The 22,684-nt window shown below is 38.5% G+C and overlaps 1 protein-coding gene across 2 annotated transcripts in view; it reads right to left on the reverse strand.

Annotated features, from left to right (window-relative positions):
* The window catches only part of cntn5 (contactin 5), a 427,194-nt gene that overhangs the window by 280,267 nt on the left and 124,243 nt on the right, over window positions 1-22,684 (reverse strand). For both annotated transcript variants that reach the window (XM_051656265.1, XM_051656264.1), the window contains exon 2: window positions 14,078-14,196. In XM_051656265.1, the coding sequence (XP_051512225.1) occupies window positions 14,078-14,132 (55 nt within the window). In that variant the 5' untranslated portion in view covers window positions 14,133-14,196. The remainder of the gene's footprint in view (window positions 1-14,077; window positions 14,197-22,684) is intronic.

A 22,684-nucleotide genomic window follows, 5' to 3' on the forward strand; every position in this document is an offset into this window, starting at 1 on the left:
ATGGGGAAAAGACCAAAATCCCCAAAACAGTTGACCAAGGTTAGTATTTCAAATCAGCAGTGAAAGATGACAATACTGGTGTTGTAAACTGTGCTTCTTTACCTCAGATTACGACAAAAAAAGAAAAAAAAAAAAAGAAAATTTCCCCAGCTTGTATAGCTCATGTGCATGCGCGTTCTTGAGTTGATTGACAGATGATGTCTGTATCTAGGTGATTGGCTCATTTACCTGTAAGACGGGACTTGCTTTCTACACTGTTGGGTGTTCCAATTTCATCCATTCATTTCAATTGAAGTGACCCATCTCTACAAATGTAAATAGTTTTTGGTTATAATCAATAAAGCCGTTCAATGAAGCTGTCTGTCTGCGTGACCAGCGGACAAGGTAAGAATTTCTTTTTTAATAATTAAAATACTTTTCTTGTCTCTTTCTTCTGGATAAAAGCATCTGCTAAATGACCAAATGTAAAATTAAATGACATGCAGAGCTTAGTAATCGTGTTAAAGTCACTATGAATGAAGTTGTTTTGAATGAGGGAGCGTTCTATTCAGAAGTAATCATCCTTATGCACTTCGAAGACTTTACTATTCACTGTGAGAGGTTTGATGTGGGGATCAAAATAAGGGTCACTCAGAACTCACTTTAATTTTTTTTTTTTTTTTTTGGAATTCTGTTTGAAGCGATCTTACAGCATGACTATCATGATTGTTCTCCCTTCAAAGTGCCCTTTGGAGAGTGATTTATCCTATTTGTAATGCAGAACCAGGAAATGTTCAAGGGCAAAAATATGTCACTCCCTTAAACTGTCTTGAAATGGTCTATAGAATCATGAATCTATAAACTCTACATAAGCTTTTCAACAACCCAGATTTAGGGGTTTAATACTAACAGCTCTTTTAATCTGAGATCCGATAAAAAATGTCAGCAAAGTAACAACACCTGGAAAAAATCTATAGCGTTTTTGATAAGTCATTTAAATTCTAAATGTGTGTTTACGGCAACACTTCAATACACTTTAAGTCAGTTGCAGAGTGAACTTTTTTGCACATTATTTACTTCGACCTGCAGACCGCCTGCGCATGCATTTATTTTCCAGTGTGTAAGCACATAGCGGAGAGTAATGGCTGTTAAGTGTGGCTCTCTGGTGGACTATCAGTATGAAGTGCCGGTTCATTCTCAATGCAGGTGTCCGCACAGAGACATTATGTATCGGTCCATGACTCAGCTTCAGTCCAACAGCAGTATACAGTTAGCTCTAATACAAAATAAATGGCATCCAAATGATGCCAGCTCAGATAATTCTGCTATATGCATACTGAAATGTTTTAACACAACATCTTTAGAAACAATATATATAAACTCAGCAAAAAAAGAAATGTCCCTTTTTCAGGACACTGTATTTTAAAGATCACTTTGTAAAAATCCAAATAACTTTACAGATCTTTATTGAAAGGGTTTAAACAATGTTTTCCATGATTGTTCAATGAACCATAAACAATTAATGAACATGCACCTGTGGAACGGTCGTTAAGACACTATCAGCTTACAGATGGTAGGCAATTAAGGTCACAGTTATAAAAACTTAGGACACTAAAGAGACCTTTCTACTGACTCTGAAAAACACCAAAAGAAAGATGCCCAGGGTCCCTGCTCATCTGCGTTGTATTAAGCAGTAGTGTAGTCTAGGGTATACGCAGGAATACGCCGTATGCCCACCTAACTTTCAAAGGATTTTGTGTATAGCCACCTAAAATGAGTGATGATACGTATGGCCGCCAGTGAGGAGGCTTTTGACCCATAACTTTTAATTATGCTGAGGTGATGCCGCAGCAACGTTGAGTGGATTGTGATTATTATAAAACATTTGTACAGAGATTCTATATAACCACGAATGGAGCAGCGGGACGTGGGAGGGTTGTGTCTAGAAGGGATCCCCTCTTTCGTCAATCTCGCGAGATTCTATAATTCTACAGATTATACACGCCCTCTGAAGTCGCACAGCAATGATGAAGACTACTTTCAATTGTTTTAAATTGTCTGTTTTGATAAATAGTCATTCTTGATGATCAATTCAAGCTCTAAAATAAATATTTCACATAATACATTTTATAACTTCATCTCTATGTGTGCTACTGTCAGTCATGAGATATTGTAAGTCAGTGGAGAAGTACATCAATCAGCGCCTGTAGTAAGAGTCTGACTGGGTGGTTTAGTGGTAACTAATTCACCCCATGCATAAGAGGCTTAGGGTTCTAATCTGCCCATATGTAACTTTATATTTTAATTAACAAAGGTTACATCCGCACCTCAGTGGATCTTGAGTGGGGACACATTTGTTTGTATTTTTCTATGGTATTCGACTGAAAAAGAGCGCAAGCTGCAGAACTCACAGCAACGAGGAGCGCTCGCTGCCCATTCGTGGTTACACATACTTAGACTATACATAACAGACTATGCATGTGCGAGAAGTTGACCAAAGAGGGATCCCTTCTAGACACGACCACGCGTGAGCGCTGAACTGAAGATTGAGCTACCAATCAGAACATTCACATCAACTCACCCCTTAGCAAATCACACCTACTGTATATTTTCAGGTCACGTGTGGATATACAGTACGAATTACCTGTGGAAAGACCAAAATGTCATTCTAAATGACCAAGACAGACACCATGCCAGCAAGAAACTGTCTTAACCTTAAATATATTTCGTAAGTTCAAATGAAACTATGATTACAACGGACAATAAATTATTATTATTTATGTAGTGAAAAATATAATTTTCTTACACCTTTTATACAAGTGAAATATTTGATTTTATGAGACCAGGTGTGTTCAAGTTCTTTTTTTTTTTTTTTTTTCTTTTTTTTTCTCAATAATAATAATAATAATAATAAATTCCCAGTATGCCCACCTCTTCAGTCACTACTAAACCACAAGACAGTGGTAAGACAGTGTGCCAGTGTGCCATTTCAACATAATATCACATACTGCTTGGGTTTACGTGTTAGCATCTAGCTGTATTACCTTAAACTTTGTCATTAATTAACTTTTAGGTTAAACATGCATTTAAAACTGCCTTGAATTCCTCAGCACTTATATTTTTCAAGTGAACAAGTCTAACATATTATCACATCATAAAATTGTGTCCTGATACCACAAATCCTCATCACATACTGATAGCATTTGCAAGTAGATTTTAGCATCTAGCTAAATTCATTACCATAAAATGTTTTTGACAAACATTTAAAAACTGCCTTAAACACACATCATAAAATTGTGTCTTCATACTTCAAACTCTTCCCACATAGCCTACTGTTAGCATTAACATGTAAATGTTAGCCTCTAGCTAAATCCATTACCTTAAAACTTTTTAAAACACATTTAAAAACTGCCTTGCATTTCTCTGCACTTATTGCCTTCAGCTTAAAATATCTAAAGTGAATTTTGAATAAAACTGCTTCTAAAAAAAAAAAAAAAAAAAAAAACTGTTAAGCTAGTTGCTACCTTTAGCTAGTTACTCCCCAACACTACAGGCCTATTGTGTTTTTGTTCCTTACATGAGGAGGGCAAGTTTCTCAACACCTGTTAGCAAGGGTGTAGGTTTGGCTTTTGGGGGGCATGTGAAGTATTATCATGACCTTGTATGCATACCGTAGATTGCTAGAGGCAGAGTGGAAAAAACGACCTGGCAAAAGACTTTCTCTTTTTACCTTTTTGAGTTATCAGTCCAATTTCATTCCACAGTCTGACTCAATTCATATGTTTACCCCTTAGCAATTCGCACCTATATTTTCAGGTCATGTGTGGCTATACAGTAGATATTACCTGTGGGAAGACCAAAATGTCATTCTAAATGACCAAGACAGACAGAGGGGGTCAGCAATCATTATTGTCTGCTTAAATATCCCACAGCAGGATTCTGACCATTGGGAATCACATCCCAAACATCTTTCACCCTGAGATGTCTGAGGGTGACATACAAGGAGCACTACTTCTGTAAAGATATCATGCAGGTCACACATTTGACAGGCACCTCTGACACCAACAGAACTTTGAGCATATTGCAACATTCGCAGGTTGGCATCTTTCATAGCACAGCCTTTTTCCTCTTCCACCCTGTCCCCATCTTGGTCTCTCTCCAAACCCCAACTGACACTTACATTTTGAAGCACTCCGGGAGTCTCAGATTTCATATACAGTGTTCCTGTGCCTAGCTCTGTGCCTTGCTCACTGTTCCCACCAGCATTAGAGTTTTTATTCGCAGACAGACATGGCCTGCGGGAAGATGGTCACCCACTGAACCTTTCACTGAGATGAAACGCTAAAGGGGTTTTGATACTGGGGCTAAAGAGATCTGATGAACTGGTTAAAACACAGATGTCAAAGCTCCATAATATAAACAAATAAAGCTGGAGATTTGTATTACAGATAAAATAATGCAATGAAACAACATATTGGGTGTAGTCTTTCCTTTACAGTACATACCTTGTCACACTATTACAGTGGCAGGTGCCATCTAATACTTTGTAATCATGGTTCCCTATCTGTCACTCACTCGACATTGTGTCGATATAGTGACACTAGGGGTCACTCTTGGGAGCCCCAATCACCTCTGCTTTTTTGAAAAAAGGCCAATGAGAATTGGCGAGTGGAATTTGCATGCCACACCCCCGGACATACGGGTATAAAAGGAGCTGGTATGCAACCACTCATTCAGATTTTCTCTTCGGAGACGAGCGGTTCTATTCATTGAAGCTGATTTCATCCATGAAGTTCATCATTCTGCCCATGCGGAGACATCAGTTCGTGGATGGGTCTTGTCCTCATTGTGAGAACATGACCATGGCAACGTTGCGGTCGTGGCTTGCATTCGTAAGAAAGCAAGCCACCCCAGCGGCTCCCTGCCTCTACCTAGGGGTATAAGGCCATGCCGTTTAGCACTGGGGGCGATTTGGGGACATCAATGGGACCACCTCCGCCGGGTATCCCCCCATGGACCTCCCATTCCCCAGCACGCTCGCTTGCCCCGGTCGGGCGCTCGGACAAGATTGCCGGCTCGTCTCAGGGTGAGTTCAACCTCTTGGTCGGAGCCCGGGAAGACGACGAGTTATCGAGCGCAGCATCGGAGAGCAGGCTTGTCCAGTCGGTTGCAGAGGCTTCGACTGGGCTTCCTCCTTCAGGAATGGTCGCCCGGTCCCAGGCCAACGCGGAAATGATGGACATGCTTTCCCAGGTGGCCGCGAGCGTCGGGCTAGAGTGGAACCCTCCACTCTTCCCTGAACCCTCGCGGTTCGACGATTGGTTCCTAGGCTCGGGGCGCCGCCCACGGCTATGCCCCGCCCCTGTTCCTTTCTTCCTGGAAGTGCATGAGGAGCTGACAAGTTCATGGGAGGCACCTTTTACTGCCTGGTCCTGGTCTTTTAGCTCCCCCGCTCTCACTACTCTCGATGGTGGAGCCGTGGCTCTCCTGCAAGTACACCAAGCCAAGGCACTAAAAGAACTGCAAGAGGGTAGTTCTGATCCAGGATTGATGCAGGAACTGCGCTCGGCGACCGACCTCACTCTCTGGGCGACGAAGGTCATGGCACGATCTCTCGGGCAGGCGATGTCCACCCTGGTGGTCCAGGAGCACCACCTTTGGCTCAACTTGGTTGAGATGCGAGAGGCTGACAAGGCACGGTTCCTTGACATTCCCATCTCCCAAGTTGGCCTGTTTGGCGACACCGTCGAGGACTTTCCCAGCAGTTCTCAACGGTGAAGCAGCAGACGGAGGCCATACAACGCATCCTGCCCTGGCGCAGCTCAAGACCCCGCTCCCCATCTGCTCGTCGCCAAGGGGCGTCCTACTGCAGCAACAAAACCGATTCCACCGCAGCCCACCCCCGTGGCCCGGCCCCGGCATGCAGCCCAACGCAGGAAGCAGACGCCACCCGTCTTACAGCCGGCTGCTAAGAACCCGAGGAAGGCTTCGAAGCACCCCTGAGATGGGCAACCTAGGGGCGAGGAGACTCACTTCTCTGGAGCTGGTGAGCATACCACTCCATCCCTCGGTGGAGGGACGGGAGGAGAATCTTTTGTTTCGTTTTAATTTAATTTTGTCACGTCCAAGAGGCTGCGGTACCCAAAAATTCAACAAAACAGTTCTTGTTCCCTTGGTCACAAGGTCTCCAGGCACGTCATGGTTAAAACAGATGCCTCCAAGACAGGCTGGGGCACTGGCTCCTGGACTGGCCCATGGCTGCGTTGGCACATCAACTGCCTAGAGTTGTTGGCAGTACTGCTCGCACTTCGGAGGTTTCCGGCCGTTGATCCAGGACAAGCACATGTTGGTCCGGACGGACAACACAGCAATGGCAGCGTACATCAACCATCAAGGCGGTCTACGTTGCATGTCACAACTCGCCCGCCGTCTCCTCCTCTGGAGTCAGTAGTGCCTCAAGTTGCTACGAGCCACTCACATCCCAGGCGACCTCAATACCACAGCGGACGTGCTGTCACATCAGGTTACCCTCAGGGGAGAGTGGAGACTCCAACCTCAGGTGGTCCAGCTGATTTGGAGTCGATTCGGTCGAGCACAGGTAGACCTGTTTGCTTCCCGGGAATCCTCCCACTGCCCGCTTTGGTATGCCCTGACCGAGTCACCTCTCGGTATAGATGCGCTGGCACACAGCTGGCCCCCTGGACTACACAAATATGCGTTTCCCCCAGTGAGCCTACTTGCACAGACCCTGTGCAAGGTCAGAGAGGACGAGGAGCAGATCATCCTTGTAGCACCCTGCTGGCCCACCAGACGTGGTTCTTGGATCTCATGCTCCTCGGGACAACTGGCCGGGTGTACCGCTTGCGCATAGCGCCTTTCCCCTCCCTTGAGGTGAAGATGTGCGCTCTTGACTCCCAGTCGTGTTCACAGACTGTGATCCCTGGATGACTTTCCTCCTTAGCCCTCTGGCAGTTGAGTTTGCAGAGAAACTCACTGACAGGCCCAGTACGTGCGCTAATGAGCCCCTGTACTGAGGTAGGTGCTCCCCAAAGGCGACCCCATGTGATATCTTCCGCAAAATCGTTTCCCTGTCGGCAAACTGTGTCTTCCTTGGGCAGAGGCCCCTCTGCCCCTGGACGCCATGCTCTGTAGAAACTCCTCCCTCTTCGGGTAGGACCTACTATGGGACCTCTCCATATGACATACTTCCGACAAGACTCGGTAAGACCATGTGATGTATTCCACTCAAAATACAACACCCCCCCCCCCTTTTTGGGCGGGGTTTGTTCTCCGTGGTGTCTTCCCCTTGGGAGGAACACCCCCCGATGCAGACACTTACGGCACCCAGTCAGTTAACAAATTCCACTCTTTTTGGGGAGAATAGAGAGGGAAAGAGGCCTTGGCTGGGCTAGCCTGTCCCTATAGTTGGGCAGTCGACTTGTTCCTGATGGACCGTTCGACGCTCATAAGAGCGATGGGGATGTTACGTGATGGCCTGGTGTGCTGGCTACGAGGCACATAGCGGTCTGCCTGTCACACACCGCCAGTTCATGTAACACAGTTCAGATAGTTGTGGCGTTTTGTATAGGGACCCCTAGTGTCACTACATCGACACAACATCGAGTGAGTGACAGATAGGGAACGTCCTGGTTACTTTCGTAACCTCCGTTCCCTGATGGAGGGAACGAGACGTTGTGTCCCTCTTGCCACAACACTGAACTACCCGCTGAAATGGCCGGGACCTGGTCTCAGCTCCTCAGCACAAAACCTGAATGAGTGGTTGCATACCAGCTCCTTTTATACCCGCATGTCCGGGGGAGTGGCATGCAAATTCCACTAGGGCTCCCAAGAGTGACCCCTAGTGTCACTAACGTCTCGTTCCCTCCATCAGGTAACGGAGGTTATGAAAGTAACCAGGATGGTAGTTGTCCACTTATATGAGTATGCTGAAAAAAAAATCTGGTTTGCTGGTCTTAACTGGTCTGGTTTGGTGGTTTTAGAGAGGTTTTGGATACAGGCTTGGAGAATGGCTAAATTTGCTTAAACCAGCTAGGACCAACAAACCAGCTTTTTTCAGCATGGATGGTTGAGACAGATGATAACTAGAGAGCAGGGTGCCCAATGGGCAATATAATGCTGATATATAATGTGGTAGAGGATAATACAAATTAATTAAAGCAACTGAGATGTACACACATAAACTGAAATTAAACAAGACCTCTTACATAAAAATGTCCTAAAAAAAAGTTCATAAAATATAAATATTGTTCTTTGTAAAGAAATTTGACTATTATTTGACTATTTTACACAATAGTTGTGTGCTATGTATATTTATGCTAAGCTATGTCTCATGTCATTAGCTTAGCAATATGCTAACATCAAACTGCTGGAATCAATTCAGAGCTGAAGTTTGTGCACTTCAAATGGAGAGCACTAATATTGTGGCGCACAGAGTTGCTGCCTATGTAGAGCTTTCCAAATCAATCATTTTTGAGGGTTCAGGATGCTTCCTTTGAAGTGAGCTGCCTATGCAGAGAGACAGCGAGGCTAGCCAATGAGGCTTTGGAAAAGAGGAATACTCTTTGTAGGAGCATGAAAACACTTAACATTCTGGTTTGTTTCAAAAAAGCCTTGAGTTTTAAAAGACTTTCCGTTCACATAGATGGAATGACATGAATAAATGTGTAAGACTTTGTGACCAGGCTCCAAAACATTTTGTGCAATTCTGATTAATAATGCAGACATTCTGTTTTACATGAAGATGTCTTTATTATATCACATAAAAGTGATGATGATTTCAGATTTGTGTTCTGCTGTACTTTAAAAGAAAAAGTGATAATTGAGGTCAAGACTACATAAGGAATTAATGTGTTTTCAATTATTAAATTCATAAAGCACTGTGTGAATTTCATTCATGAAATACGGTTTTAAGGATGTAACCCCTTGTATAATAATAAAAGCAATAAAACTTATTTTATTTTTGCTCTGTCCATGAAAATAGCTTGGTTACAGTGTGGCAAATAATATAAATAAAATTCTACAGATAAATATCTGTACTAATAAAGCCTGTTTCCAAACAGGTTTCTCTATGTAGCAGTGGAGAAATTTCATGTAATATAACTCTGGTCATAAATTTGACGTGGCCCAATTAAGAGTTTTTCGACACCCACTGTGTTACACACATGCGTGCTGGTTAGAACGTGAGAGCAGATGTTGTGCAAGAGAGCTCCCAGTTTTGTTCATCAGTTGAAAATTCTTTGGGTAAATATCTTTTTTAATATTTTACAGAAAATGTTGTTAAATTGCATTAAATATCTGTTCACAAGAGTCATATATTAAAATTGAATGTTTGTTATGGGTTATTTTTGAAGGATGCATATGGATTGCATGTGTGGAGTTTGACCACATATTGGCACACATGTGAGGACTGGGTATGTAAATTTAGTATTAATCATATCTTATTTAATGATTTATAGACCAGAGTGTTTTACAGTTTAGTGAATAAGTGAATTATGTGTTATTTGTGAAAATATGTGTAATGAGAATTCTATTGTTTTAAAATGCAATACATGTCCTTAAAGCCTGGTTAAAAATAAGTAAAATACTGTGAGTGAGTAAAGTTTTTTTTTTTTTTTTTTTTTTTTTACAGCCATCAAAATAAAACCCCAAAAAGTTATTTTTGTATCCTGTTTGTTCCTTACAACCACCGGCTACATCTAAACATTCCCCTCTCTGCTACTATACCAAACATATAGTCCCGCCTCATGCGCACACAATTGGTTGATCTCTGAAAACAGAGTTTTGTAGCTGTGGGGATTTCTATTCATCCCAGAGACTCGACACTTTTTGAACTGTTCAAAAAAAGATTCTTTCTCGTTCAAAAGTCTTGTTCTTACTCAAAACACTTGAGTCGTTCAGCAAAGGGGCAAACTGATTGAATAAACGGCATCTCCCCACCCCTCGTTCAGTTGGTCAGCAGATCCTAGTTCATGAACAAGATGCCCGATTTGTTCAGCCCCAACTCGATTGCTGTTGGCTCATGGTATTATCAATCTTTGAAGTTAAGAAAAGCCACCAAAGCAGTGACATTTTAGTCTGTGCATGAAAGTAAACAAGGAAAATTTGATTTGTTCAAAAACACGGATTTGTTCATGAAAGACCACTAATGTTTTGAACGGTGTTCGTACAGATGCTTCGAAGTTAAATTCAAGGACTTTTAAGGTCTTTTCAAGCACATTTTTATTTGTTTTCAGGGACTATGCTTGAGATGTCATTAAATCTAATTCTTTATTTGTTGATTTTAAATAAAAATATTTTATTCATTCAGTTCATTTATTTTTCTAAAACACCACTTATTACAAGTGCCACAATGAGCATCTTTAACTACAGTAATGATTCTTGGTTCATTCATGACAAAATTGATGTGCAATTGTAGTGTTAAAATGCCCTTAAAATGCACTTTGCTTTTCAACAAAAGTGAATAACTGGGTCTGTAAACAGTAGTCCATATGACTCATCATGTGATAGGTTTAGTTAAAATGTGAATTAATAACTTTTTAACATGCTGGGAAAAATCACTATTTGCATATTTAAGCAGCCTCTGAACTTTGACCTTAAAAATTATTTTCCACAACTTTTGTATTTAAAAAAATGTTAAAACATAAAAATAAAAGGGTTTTAACACTGATAACACCAATAACATGAAATCAAGAGACAAACAATCTTTTTAAATTATTTAAATTATTAATAATAATTTTGTTTTGCTTTTTTGCACACTTGTTCGGCCTTGCACTAATGCTTTTATTAAAAATAAGTACAAAATAAATACATAAATAACTTTACATGTCATAGAAGTGGTGTACCAGCTGAAGGGGACAATTAACAATTTCAAATATATTTTCAAAAAAATTTGCAGAGTCAAGCTATTTCATATCACTAAAGGTTAGGTCATAAAATTATAACTGCTATTTGATAGCTTTTTCATGACAAAAAAAAAAAAGAAAAAAAGGCAAGGGACATGTTTGTCAGCATATTTTGATATTGACCCATATGTTGTCAGAAATAACTTATTTGTGAGACACAAAGCTTTCTTTACAGCAGGGGGCGCTAGACAGCTCACAAACTGAATCCTCCATTGATCTGCATTCAAATCTCAGAACGTTTTACATCTCATATATATATATTTTGTTTTACTCTAGAGAGTCATTTTTAATTAAAACTGATAGTTGTAAGGATTCATACTTGTTAAATCCGCCACAGCAGTATCTATACAATATATATATATATATTTAAATCCTCCAGTAACAATTGATTCTGATTGGCCCATTCTGAACAGCGCTGCCAAAAGTAACAGGTGCCATGTGACAGCGCCGTTTATGCGCTGCTTCAGCAGTGGTCTAGTGGTCTGTCGTCCTGTTTTTCAGAAAATAAATAAATAAATTTCATTTATTAAATGATTTAAACAACGTATTTTAAGATTTTCTATAATTCAAGAACTTTTAAGCATATCTTGGTAAAGTTGCTATTTTCAAGGGTTTTCCAGGACTTCAATTTGAAAAGGCCAAATTCAAGTACTTCAAGCACTTCAAGCACCTTGTACGAACCCTGTTTGAAATCATCACAGAGCCACAATGTTTACACTTTTCAGGGGAATCAGCCTAGGAATGGCTTATATAATTGTCTCTACATAGTAAGAAAAAAAAAAAATCTAGCAACTAAATCTAGCAGGACATCACAGTGCTAGATATATAACTTTTATTTTTTTCTCTCTTTTCTGCTCTTCAGAAAATTCCTTTTATCAGTATTTCAGACTAGAAACTGGCTGTACAAAGTGGTCCTTCAAAAGCAACATGTGAAACATGCGCATGGTAATAGGAAAAGTTCTCGTCCAAGCTTGTTTGCTGTAGCTTGGTATGGTGCAAACATCTGTTCAATGGGCCTCATTCATGAAACACAAGCAGAACTATTTTTTGTGTAAATTGTTCGTAAAGCCGTTCTGACTTAATTCTCGGATTCATGCTTGTTTTCATATTTTGAAAATGTTAGTTGGTACGAACAAAATTTACACCTGATCCCGACCACGTGTAAATCGTGCGTTAGACAACACGTGTTGTGTTCTTTCAGGCAAACTGTCATGACTACGTTTCGATAGAAGTGATGTAATGAAGTAATGAAAAAAAAAAAAAACTAATAATTAAATGAGTGAAATTAACCTTAAAAAATAACAAATTAGTAAAAAAAAAATTTTTCTTTTTAAACCATACGCTTACTTATTTTGAAACATTTTTTTACAAATGTAGTATAATTTTTTTTTACAAACGGTTAAATCCATAAATAAACACATCGCGGAAAGGTGCGTACACAATACCACAGGGAAAAAAATAGAAAAAGCCTGCACATTGTCGTATAGAGTGCAAATCTGTAATATCTTACAGTGTTTCGGTCAAAGGTCTTCTTTAGGCATTCTATTAATTTCTCTGAAGATTCTTCCAGTTACAATGGAGGTAACCTATATCGCTGTTACCATCATGATTTACCCGAGAAGTTTCACAACACGCTGCGGACTGAACCAGAGAATGTTAATGGTGTTGGACATCCTCCTCCCGGTGTGTACAATACAGAACATTTTTATTTTTTTATGTCAATCCATTTTTATTGACTTCTTGAACTGTTTGATTCAGAAAAGAGCGTCATACGACAGCAAAAACATATGACGACAGTAAGTTCTCACTTTCTATGAGAAGCCATTGTGCTTGCTAAATGAACATTTTATGATGTGAATGCACTTCATTCCTAAAAAAACAAAAAAACAAAAATGATTTCATTACTGTTCTGCGTAGATGTTAACAGCATTTACTAGCGAGTCTGTTGCCTTATATGGCGTTTTCATGGGCGTGGATTATGATAATTGTGAATGAATGTGCACACGCCCCCTCTTTACAAATGTTTGGAATTCATTAACACACACACGTTTTACTAACAAATCTGGTGAGTATGAAGCATTTGTGAATCAGGCGGAAAGTTTTCGGGAAGGTCCATTTTACGTGCAAATTACTCCAAATTTGCTCATATATTTACGAAAGTTTCATGAATGAGGCCCAATAATTGCATACCCAGGGCTCCTCTCTCTGCTAAAGACGCACAACATTAGACCTTCAAGACTGCATTTTAGACGTCAATTACGCTATCTGATGTTTACTTACCCAAGTAATTTCCATGCTAACAGTTCAAGGCAATATACCTCTCAGATGTTATAAGACCAGCACTTAATGTGAATATCTGCCGAGTTGAGCACCAACAAGCCAAGAAATAAAAGAAAGTGTTTCACAGCAGCCCTCTTTACATGCCTGTCCATATTTTGATTTTGGGGAGAAACATTACTTGTAATATAGCACAAAATATGACATGTTCTTCACAGGTTTCATGACAATCACCCATAAAATGTTTTGCCACCTTAAAAAAAAAATTAGGAAATATCTAAATTAACTAGTTGAAATATTATTTAATATGATTGAATCAACCTGACTGCAATTGTTTACATCATTGAAAGTCATTTTAAGAGTCAGATCAGGTAGAAATGGCTCAGGGTAACAACTGCAAATTTTATATTTTACAGTTTATGTCCTGCCATGGTATTCTTTGAAGTGCCTTATCATTTACGAACTTTAAAGTAGTGATAGACCATATATATATATATATATATATATATATATATATATATATATATATATATATATATATATATATTGGCAAGGCAGTTTAATCAGCCAATATTTGGCCATTTTAAGATTATCATTTGGAGGCTAAACTGACTGACAGCTTTGTCAATGAATAGTGACATATGGTTTAGTGAATTTTGAGTGAATTATTATGAAAATAAGTGCAAGATGTTATGTGAGCTGCGGATACTGCAAATATCTGCCCAGCCGAGCACTAACAAACCAGGAAATAACAGGAAGTGTTTCATGGCAGCCCTTTGTCAATATTGCTTTGAGAAAGAGGGAGATATGTGAAGAGAGAGACACAGAGAGACAGTAGGAGGCTGTTTTGAGAAAAGGCAGTTTCTTATCTTGATATAATCGCACCACTGCTCTCATACCTGCCATGCCACTGATAACTGATAGCAGGAGAAGTGGTTTCCATGGTGACCCCATACTTGTTCTGGAAGGTCCCTTCCACAAGATTGTTAGCAGGTCTGTTTCTTCATTAAAGCAGTGCCTATGAAAACAAGAATACAAAAGAGAGGGTAAGAATTAGGGGTGTAAAAAAAATATTGTACCGTATGATATGACGCTTACGATTCAATACCATATATATCGTACGATACATAAACAAACACATTATAGTGTAATTAATCCCAAGCAGCGCAACATTAAGAACCAAGTAGATTGTAGAGTTACAGCTTGTTGAATTTGCCAAACAACATCATCATGCATTACAGTACATCAAACGTCATTTTATTTACACCAACATCACAGCACAAATCATTGGATTTGCGATGAAGAAACACAGCAGCAACAGAGTTGAACCTCTCCCAGACGACACGGAGCATAACACTGAGCACAGGATGCTCATAAGTAACAAAAACAAGCTTATTAAAAAATCTGACCAGGTAAGAAACCTGCCATTACATGAGACTTATTATTCTCTGGTTTTGACATCAAAATGTAAACAGATATGAGTACAACACTTACACACTAGGCATGTAATGATACACACATTTCTTGATATGATACGATGCAAAGCTTCACGATACGATAAAAAAAAAAATAAAAAAAATAAAAAATAAAAAAACAGCGCCCACAAATGTTTCGCCCAAACTTATTCAAGGATTCAACATAAATTTATTTTATATCATAAATGCCACAAAAGTGTCTGACATTGGTAACACATGAGAAAAATTAGAAATACTTATATGAACTCACAATTTTCATGTTTTTCTTGAGAAAAATGTGTTTGTCTACACTCAAGAGATTTATATTTGTATAGCACTTTTCATAATACACATCGTTTCAAAGCAGCTTTATAGAAAATCATGCCTTAAAGTCTTAAAGCCCCAGAGACCAAGCTAAAGTGACTGTGGCAAGACAAAAAAAAAAAAAAAAAAAAAACTCCTTTCAGTGTTATTTAGTGGTGAAAATAAAATAAAATAAAAAATCTCAAGAGGAACCTGATCTCTGATTTTGTGATATATGTTGCCTACATAATCCAATACTATTTAGCGGTTTGAGCAAAAAATGATCGGCACACATGTTTTTGGCCTCTTCTTCCGGTTTCACTTTGTATGTAAACTTTACTGGCGTTATTACCGGCTTATAACTTATGTGCAAGTGTTGTACTCATACCTGTTTACATTTCAACAACAAAACCAGAGAATAATAAGTCTCATGTAATCGTAGGTTTCTTACATTGTCAGATTTTTGAATAAGCTTGTTTTTGTTACTTATGAAAGTCTTGCTCAATGTCATGCTCGTGTTGTGCAACTTTGCTGCTGCTGCTGCAAAAAAAAAAAAAACTAAAAACTAAAAACAAAAAAAATTACTTTTGCTGATCGGTTTTTGCTCAAGCCGCTAAATAATATTGGATTATGTACATATATTGTAAAACCAGAGGTCAGGTTCCTCTCGAGGTTTTTTTTTTTTTTTTTACGACTAAATAACATTGAAAGGAGTTTTTTCCTTGCTACAGTCACCTCAGCTTGCTCTTTGGGGGCTTTAATACATTAAGGCATGAATTTCTATAAAGCTGCTTTGAAACAATGTGTATTATGAAAAGTGATATACAAATATTACTGGCTTGAGTGTAAACAAACATTTAAAAAAAAAAAAAAAAAAACATGAAATTTGTGTCCATATGAGTTTTTCTCATTACAATCAAACAAAATAAATGCAGTGCTGTTAAGTTACTTTATTATAGAGCACTACTTTTTGCTGCCAGTGTCAGACACTGTTGTGTCATTTATGATTTAAAGACATGTATGTTGAATCCTACGTATTTTGTATGTTGACGTTTGAGCAAAACATTTGTGGATGATGTTTTTATTATTATTATTATTATTATTGTTATCTTATTGTATCGTATTGTATCGTGAGGCTTTGCATCCTATCGCATCCTATCGTATTGTGAAATGTATGCATCATTTCATGCCTAGTAAGAATGTATGCAAAGTGAATGAGTGAGTGATTAGAGAACTGAGAAACTAACACTGAGAAAAGGTTAGTTAAGTTGAAAAAATAATTTAAATCAGATGTGAATGACCTACTACTAAAGCAGTAAGAAGTGTCAGGTATGAGCTCTGGAGCAAAACCATCTGAACAATAAACCATAGCAAATAGTAGCATAGTAGTTCGGGTCCGTTTTTCAAGTATAACTTTGGGTTGGGTTTGTAATTAATATATATATATATATATATATATATATATATATATATATATATATATATATATATATATATACAGTACTGTACAAAAGTTTTAGGCACTTGTGAAAAATGTTGAATAGTGAGGATTTCTTCAAAAATAATGAAATAAATAGTTTCATTTATCAATTAACGTCATACAAAGTCCAGTAAGCATAAAAAAATCTAAATCAATATTGGTGTGGCCACCTTTGCCTTTAAAACAGCACCAATTCTTCTATACACCTGGACACAGTTTTTCTTGGTTGTTGGCAGATAGGATGCTCCAAGCTTCTTGGAGAATTTGCCGCAGTTCTTCTATCTATTTAGGCTGTTTCAATTGCTTCTGTCTCTTCATGTAATCTCAGACTGACTCAATTATGTTGAGATCCAGGCTCTGTGGGGGCCATACCATCTGTTGCAGGGCTCCTTGTTCTTCTTCTATGCAATTCTGTTTGCAAAGGGAATGTTGGAATCTAAAATTGATATTTTCTACTGTCACACTGAAAGCAGAATATATAAAATAACCATCTTAAGACAAAAGTTTTTTGTGAAAAATATAAGACTTTTGCACAGTACTATATATAAATCGATCAGCCACAACATTAAAACCACCTACCTAATATTGTGTAAGTCCCCCTCGTGCTGCCAAACAGTGCCAACCCGCATCTCAGAATAGCATTCTGAGATGCTATTCTTCTCACCACAATTGTTCAGAGCGGTTATCTGAGTTACTGTACACTTTGTCAGTTCAAACCAGTCTGGCCATTCTCTGTTGACCTCTCTCATCAACAAGGCATAATTAATTATAATTTAATTAATAATTATAATTAATAATTATTATAATTTTCTTTATTTATCACACATTATACATTTGCACATATACAGTGAAATTCTGGCTGGGGTCAGAGTGCAGGGTCAGCCATGATACGGCGCCCCTGGAGCAGATAGGGTCGAGGGCCTTGCTCAAGGGCCCAACAGTGGTATCTTGGCGGTGCTGGGGCTTGAACCCCCGACCTTCTGATCAGTAACCCAGAGCCTTAACCGCTGAGCTACCACTGCCCCCTACTGAGCTACCACTGCCCCCATATCTGTCCACAGAACTGCCGCTCACTGGATGTTATTGACAACATTCTGAGTAAATTCTAGAGACTGTTGTGTGTGAAAATCCCAGGAGATCAGCAGTTACAGAAATACTCAAACCAGCCCATCTGGCACCAACAATCATGTCATGGTCCAAATCACTGAGATCACATTTTTTTTCCCCATTCTGATGGTTGATGTGAACATTAACTAAAGCTCCTGACCCATATCTGCATGGTTTTATGCACTGCACAGCTGCCACACGATTGACTGATTAGATAATCGTATGAATGATTGTTGGTGCCAGACGGGCTGGTTTGAGTATTTTTGTAACTGCTGATCTCCTGGGATTTTTTACACACACAACAGTCTCTAGAATTTACTCCGAATGGTGCCAAAAAAAAAAAAACAAAAAAAAAAAAACATCCAGTAAGGATCCAGTTCTGTGGATGGAAATTCCTTGTTGATGAAAGAGGTCAACAGAGACTGGTTCAAACTGACAAAGTCTACAGTAACTCAGATAACCGCTCTGTACAACTGTGGTGAGAAGAATATCGTGTCAGAATGCTATTCTGAGATGCGGGTTGGCACTGTTTTGGCGGCACGAGGGGGACCTCCACAATATTAGGCAGGTGGTTTTAATGTTGTGGCTAATTGGTGTATATACTGTATATATATATATATATATATATATATATATATATATATATAGGTGTGGCAGAGAAGCCTCTTGTTCATCAGAAAGGAGGAAGCGGGAAACGGGTTATCAACCAAAAAGACTTTTAATTAAACAAAACACAAAATAAAAGTGCTTTTCAGTATAACAAAACATTGGCGCGCACACACACAGCGGCTGCGTGCATCTCTCTCTCTTCCTCTCTGGTGTCTCTGGCTCCTTCTTATCTCTCTCTCCCACTGATTGGGTCAACTCAGCGCCAGTGCATCTTCACGGCCCAGCCACGCCCTCCTCCTCATGACAATAGGCTACATTTGATTTAATAAAGTATATTTAATTTTTTGTAATATAACTTGCACATGCACTCAGGGGCTTTTCACACAAACATTGTTTTTCAATTGTTTTTCTACGTAAAAATGCATTAGATTGCTGTTTTTGACCGTTGGGCCATGTCTCACTGTTTTTCCAGCATCACGAGTGGAATCTCCACAATTTTAGATATGTATTCAAAATTCTAATTTTTTTGAAAACATATCATTACTCATTGACAAGGATGTTGGTAGATTTTAGAACCAACACAAAGGGAGAACAAGCTCTGTTAATGGCCCAAGTGGACATGCTTATCGGCTAATGCAGATCATCTCAAAATGGCTACAAATAATTTTACTACTTGACTACTCGTGCATTTTCCATACAATGTCATAGCTCACTGCTTAACAACCACAGTATGATGATTTGTTGGAGAAACTAACTAGCTAGTCATAACTGCTTCCCGAAACCATTGTAACTATGTCGCAAATCAGCATATCCGTTGTTCAGATCACATTGGTTCAACAATATTGTTAAAGACATTACACAGGGGGTAGAGAAATAACTTTGGCAGAAATTGAATGGACTCTGTAATGGAATGAAAGATCTAGAATGCACTTCATGGTACTGTAGGGTACAACTAAAGGCACCCCTTAAGGAAAAGGTGCCCTATTCCAAAGTGAATGACAATTGAACAAAATTATATTTATTGAATACTGATTGAGCAACACAATTAGTGTGAAAATAAATTATATATATATATATATAAAGTTTGTTTTGATTAAAAATAATTTAAATGATTAAATGATAGCAGTGAGGGTGACTGATTTTTCTGTTTTATCTGTAATGCATCTGTTGTTTACTTTTAAAGGAGGTAGAAAATCATAAACTACAGCTTTTCATAAAGTTTAAAAATACTGCCACAAATGCTGACAAGAACAAGTCAAATAAATAAATAAATAAATAAAAATACAGAAACTAACAAAGAAAAAAAAAACTGCTTCTGTGGAGAGCTGAAGTTACAACCTCAGAACTTTGTGATGGTGTTTGGGAATGTCCGTTGGAATTATGGTTTTGGAAACACCAAATGGTTGAACTATGTTGGTAATGACGGAATTTGCAACCATAGTTGGCTTACGAACCCCAGGCCAATTTACAGTATCTGTCTATAATTAATGGTTATTCCACAGTATTCTTTTAGAGTACATTACCTTTAGGTACCATGGTACATGAATATGGTAATCAAACAGTACTACAGTAGGTCTAAATATATATACAGTATATGTAAATAAAAACAAGGTAGTACAATATGATACCATCACTGGGTCACAGTAAATTCTTTCTTCTCTTTAATCAACTCTCACATTTGTGCAGAGAGAAAGTTTGTCGGTGTGTAAGTGTGCATTAGTCTCCATGATCAAAGCAGAGATGAGTATGTTGCTTTAGGCACAATATCACAGGTGCATGAAAAACAGACACACTGTCCGCTAACCACGCCACACCTCATAAACACGTGCACTCACGGTCAGGCCTCTAATGGTCTTTACATCTGCTCATATCAACACACACACACACACACACACACACACACACACGCACACACTACAGCAGGCATATTTAATAACTTTTTTTTTTTATAAAACAGAACAAATATTAATTTTTGAGACTGGATGCAATTAATAGAGTAGTGCGAAGCGCCTGTGGACAGTCTCTCTCTCTCTCTCTCTCTCTCTCTCTCTCTCTCTCTCTCTGTGTGTTTGTGTCCTCTATTCATCCATTACTAATAGCACCTGCCTCTGCCTCACCCGAGTGCACAGTGCACTGTCTGCACACATGCACAGCACACACACTGACTAGAGCTGACTGGCAACCAACAATTCTCATTATTTGTATTCATGGCACTATGGCCTGCCTATCAACAACAATATCAATGTGAGCGTTCTGCAGGACTGCCTGCTAAAAATGTGTCCATATGTCAAACATTTTTGATGCCACCACATGGTGTTGCTTTCGATTTATTTTATTACCTTTATTTTATTTTTTTCATTGATGAGGTCATATTAAGAAAAAAGGAACTATACAAGTTTTGAAATGACTTATTTTTATAATACGCTTAATTTTAAAAGCATCAGTAACATAGGTGAATGCGAGTTCAGAGTTACAGCAAAGGGGAGATTATCATTGAATAGTGAAAAAAAAAAAAACTTACATTTTGGTCTGTTTCTTCAGGAGATTTAGAATATATTACTCAAGTCATTTGGACTAGTGGTTGACCGAAAATGTTTTGTTTTTGTTTTTTGTTTTTTGTTTTTGGCTGATGCTGATATCTTTAATGGCAGATGATATATTTTATAATGCAGATATAATGATGTCAAATAAGTATGGGGAGTAAAATTACTTAAAGTTAAATCATTAAATAAATATTTAAATATTTAAATAAATCATTAAATAAACAATGAAATCTTTAGAAAACGAAAGTTATTTAATGTACAATTAAACCATTAAATAAATAAAAAATGGCCTGTGTATTTTATTTTAAGCAGAAGTTTGCATCCATTTTCATTTGAGCTTTTTCTTTGGGTTGATTTTTCTTTTAAGCATGAGCTTCGTGTCTTAAATTTTCATTTTTCAGTGTTACGGCTATTGGCATGTCGCTCAACAACAGTCAGAGTCACCATTCAGAGTAAGACATCCTCTTTCATAATTACATCTTCTCATGCATTTTTCAGTCAAACATACAGCTCAGTGCTTTTAAGAAAAAATAAGCTAATGTTACTGTCATTTACAGTCAGGTGTGGAGAGAGTACTGAAAAATCATGCTCAAGTAAAAGTATTATTACTTCCGGGGGCCTGGGTAGCTCAGTAGTAAAATACACTGGCTACCACCCCTGGAGTTCGCTAGCTCGCTAGTTTGAATCCCAGGGCGTGCTGAGTGACTCCAGCCAGGTCTCCTAAGCAACCAAATTGGCCCGGTTGCTAGGGAGGGTAGAGTCACATGGGGTAAACTCCTCGTGGTCGCTATAATGTGGTTCATTCTCCATGTGGCACGTGGTGAGTTGAGTGTGGTTGCCGCAGTGGATGGTGTGAAGCCTCCACACACGCTATGTCTCCGTGGCAACACGCTCAACAAGCCACGTGATAAGATGCACAGGTTGATGGTCTCAGACGCAGAGGCAACTGGGATCCTCCGCCACCCAGACTGAGGCGAATCACTACACAACCACGAGGACTCAAAGCACATTGGGAATTGGGCATTCCAAATTAAAAAAAAAAAAAAAAAAAAGTACTATTACTTCCCAAAAAATTTTGTGTGAGTAGAGTAAAAGTGCCTGTCCTAAAAAGCTACTCTTTTGCTCGAGTAGTTATTTAAAAGTACTCATACGTAGTGAGTATTTAGTATTGGGTTGTAAATGTGATGACCCCTTATAATAAGCACTGTATGCTGCAATTTCAAAATGTAGCACACATACCATAATTTACATTCCCTTTTATGGTTGTTTGTCAGAAAGAATAAAAATATAGGTATTTTATAGGTATTTTTGACTGCCAGCTTTTAAAATACATCACATATCTATGATAAGCACTACATGAATCTGATTCCAAAAAAAGATAAAAGGGTGACATGATTACAGAAATGAATTGTAATGTATGAAACAATTACATTAAAATCAATTTATGTGTATGGTCTAAAAATGCACTTGATGCCGACAGAGCAAGTTATTGTTGTGCATAAATATATTCAAAACAATGCAAGGAATGCAAAAAAAAAATAATAAAAAAAAATGCTTAAACCTGGCACGTCATGTCCCGCACAATAGGGGAGGTAGAGCAGGGGTGGAAAAAGTTGTTTGGAAAAGGGGCCACATCGGGCTTTAAATGAACAATTCACCCAAAAATGAAATTTCCCTCATAATTTATTCACCGTATGCCATCCCGGATGTGTATGACTTTCTTTCTTCAGCAGAACACAAATTAAGATTTTTAGAAAAATGTCTAAGCTCTTTTGGTCCATACAAGTGAATGGGTGACAAAATTTTGAAGCTAAAAAAAAAAAAAAAAAAAAAAAAAAAAAAAATCACACAAGTCAGCATAAAAGACTCCAGTGGTTAAATCAATGTCTCCAGAAATGATATGATAGGTTGGGTAAGAAACAGAACAATATTTAAGTACATTTTTACAATAAATGTTCCTCCCTGCTCAGTCATTCTCCAATTTAACCTTCACTTTCACATCCTTCTTCT

The sequence above is a fragment of the Myxocyprinus asiaticus genome, chromosome 26 (assembly GCF_019703515.2).
Source record: "Myxocyprinus asiaticus isolate MX2 ecotype Aquarium Trade chromosome 26, UBuf_Myxa_2, whole genome shotgun sequence".
Taxonomy (NCBI): domain Eukaryota; kingdom Metazoa; phylum Chordata; class Actinopteri; order Cypriniformes; family Catostomidae; genus Myxocyprinus; species Myxocyprinus asiaticus.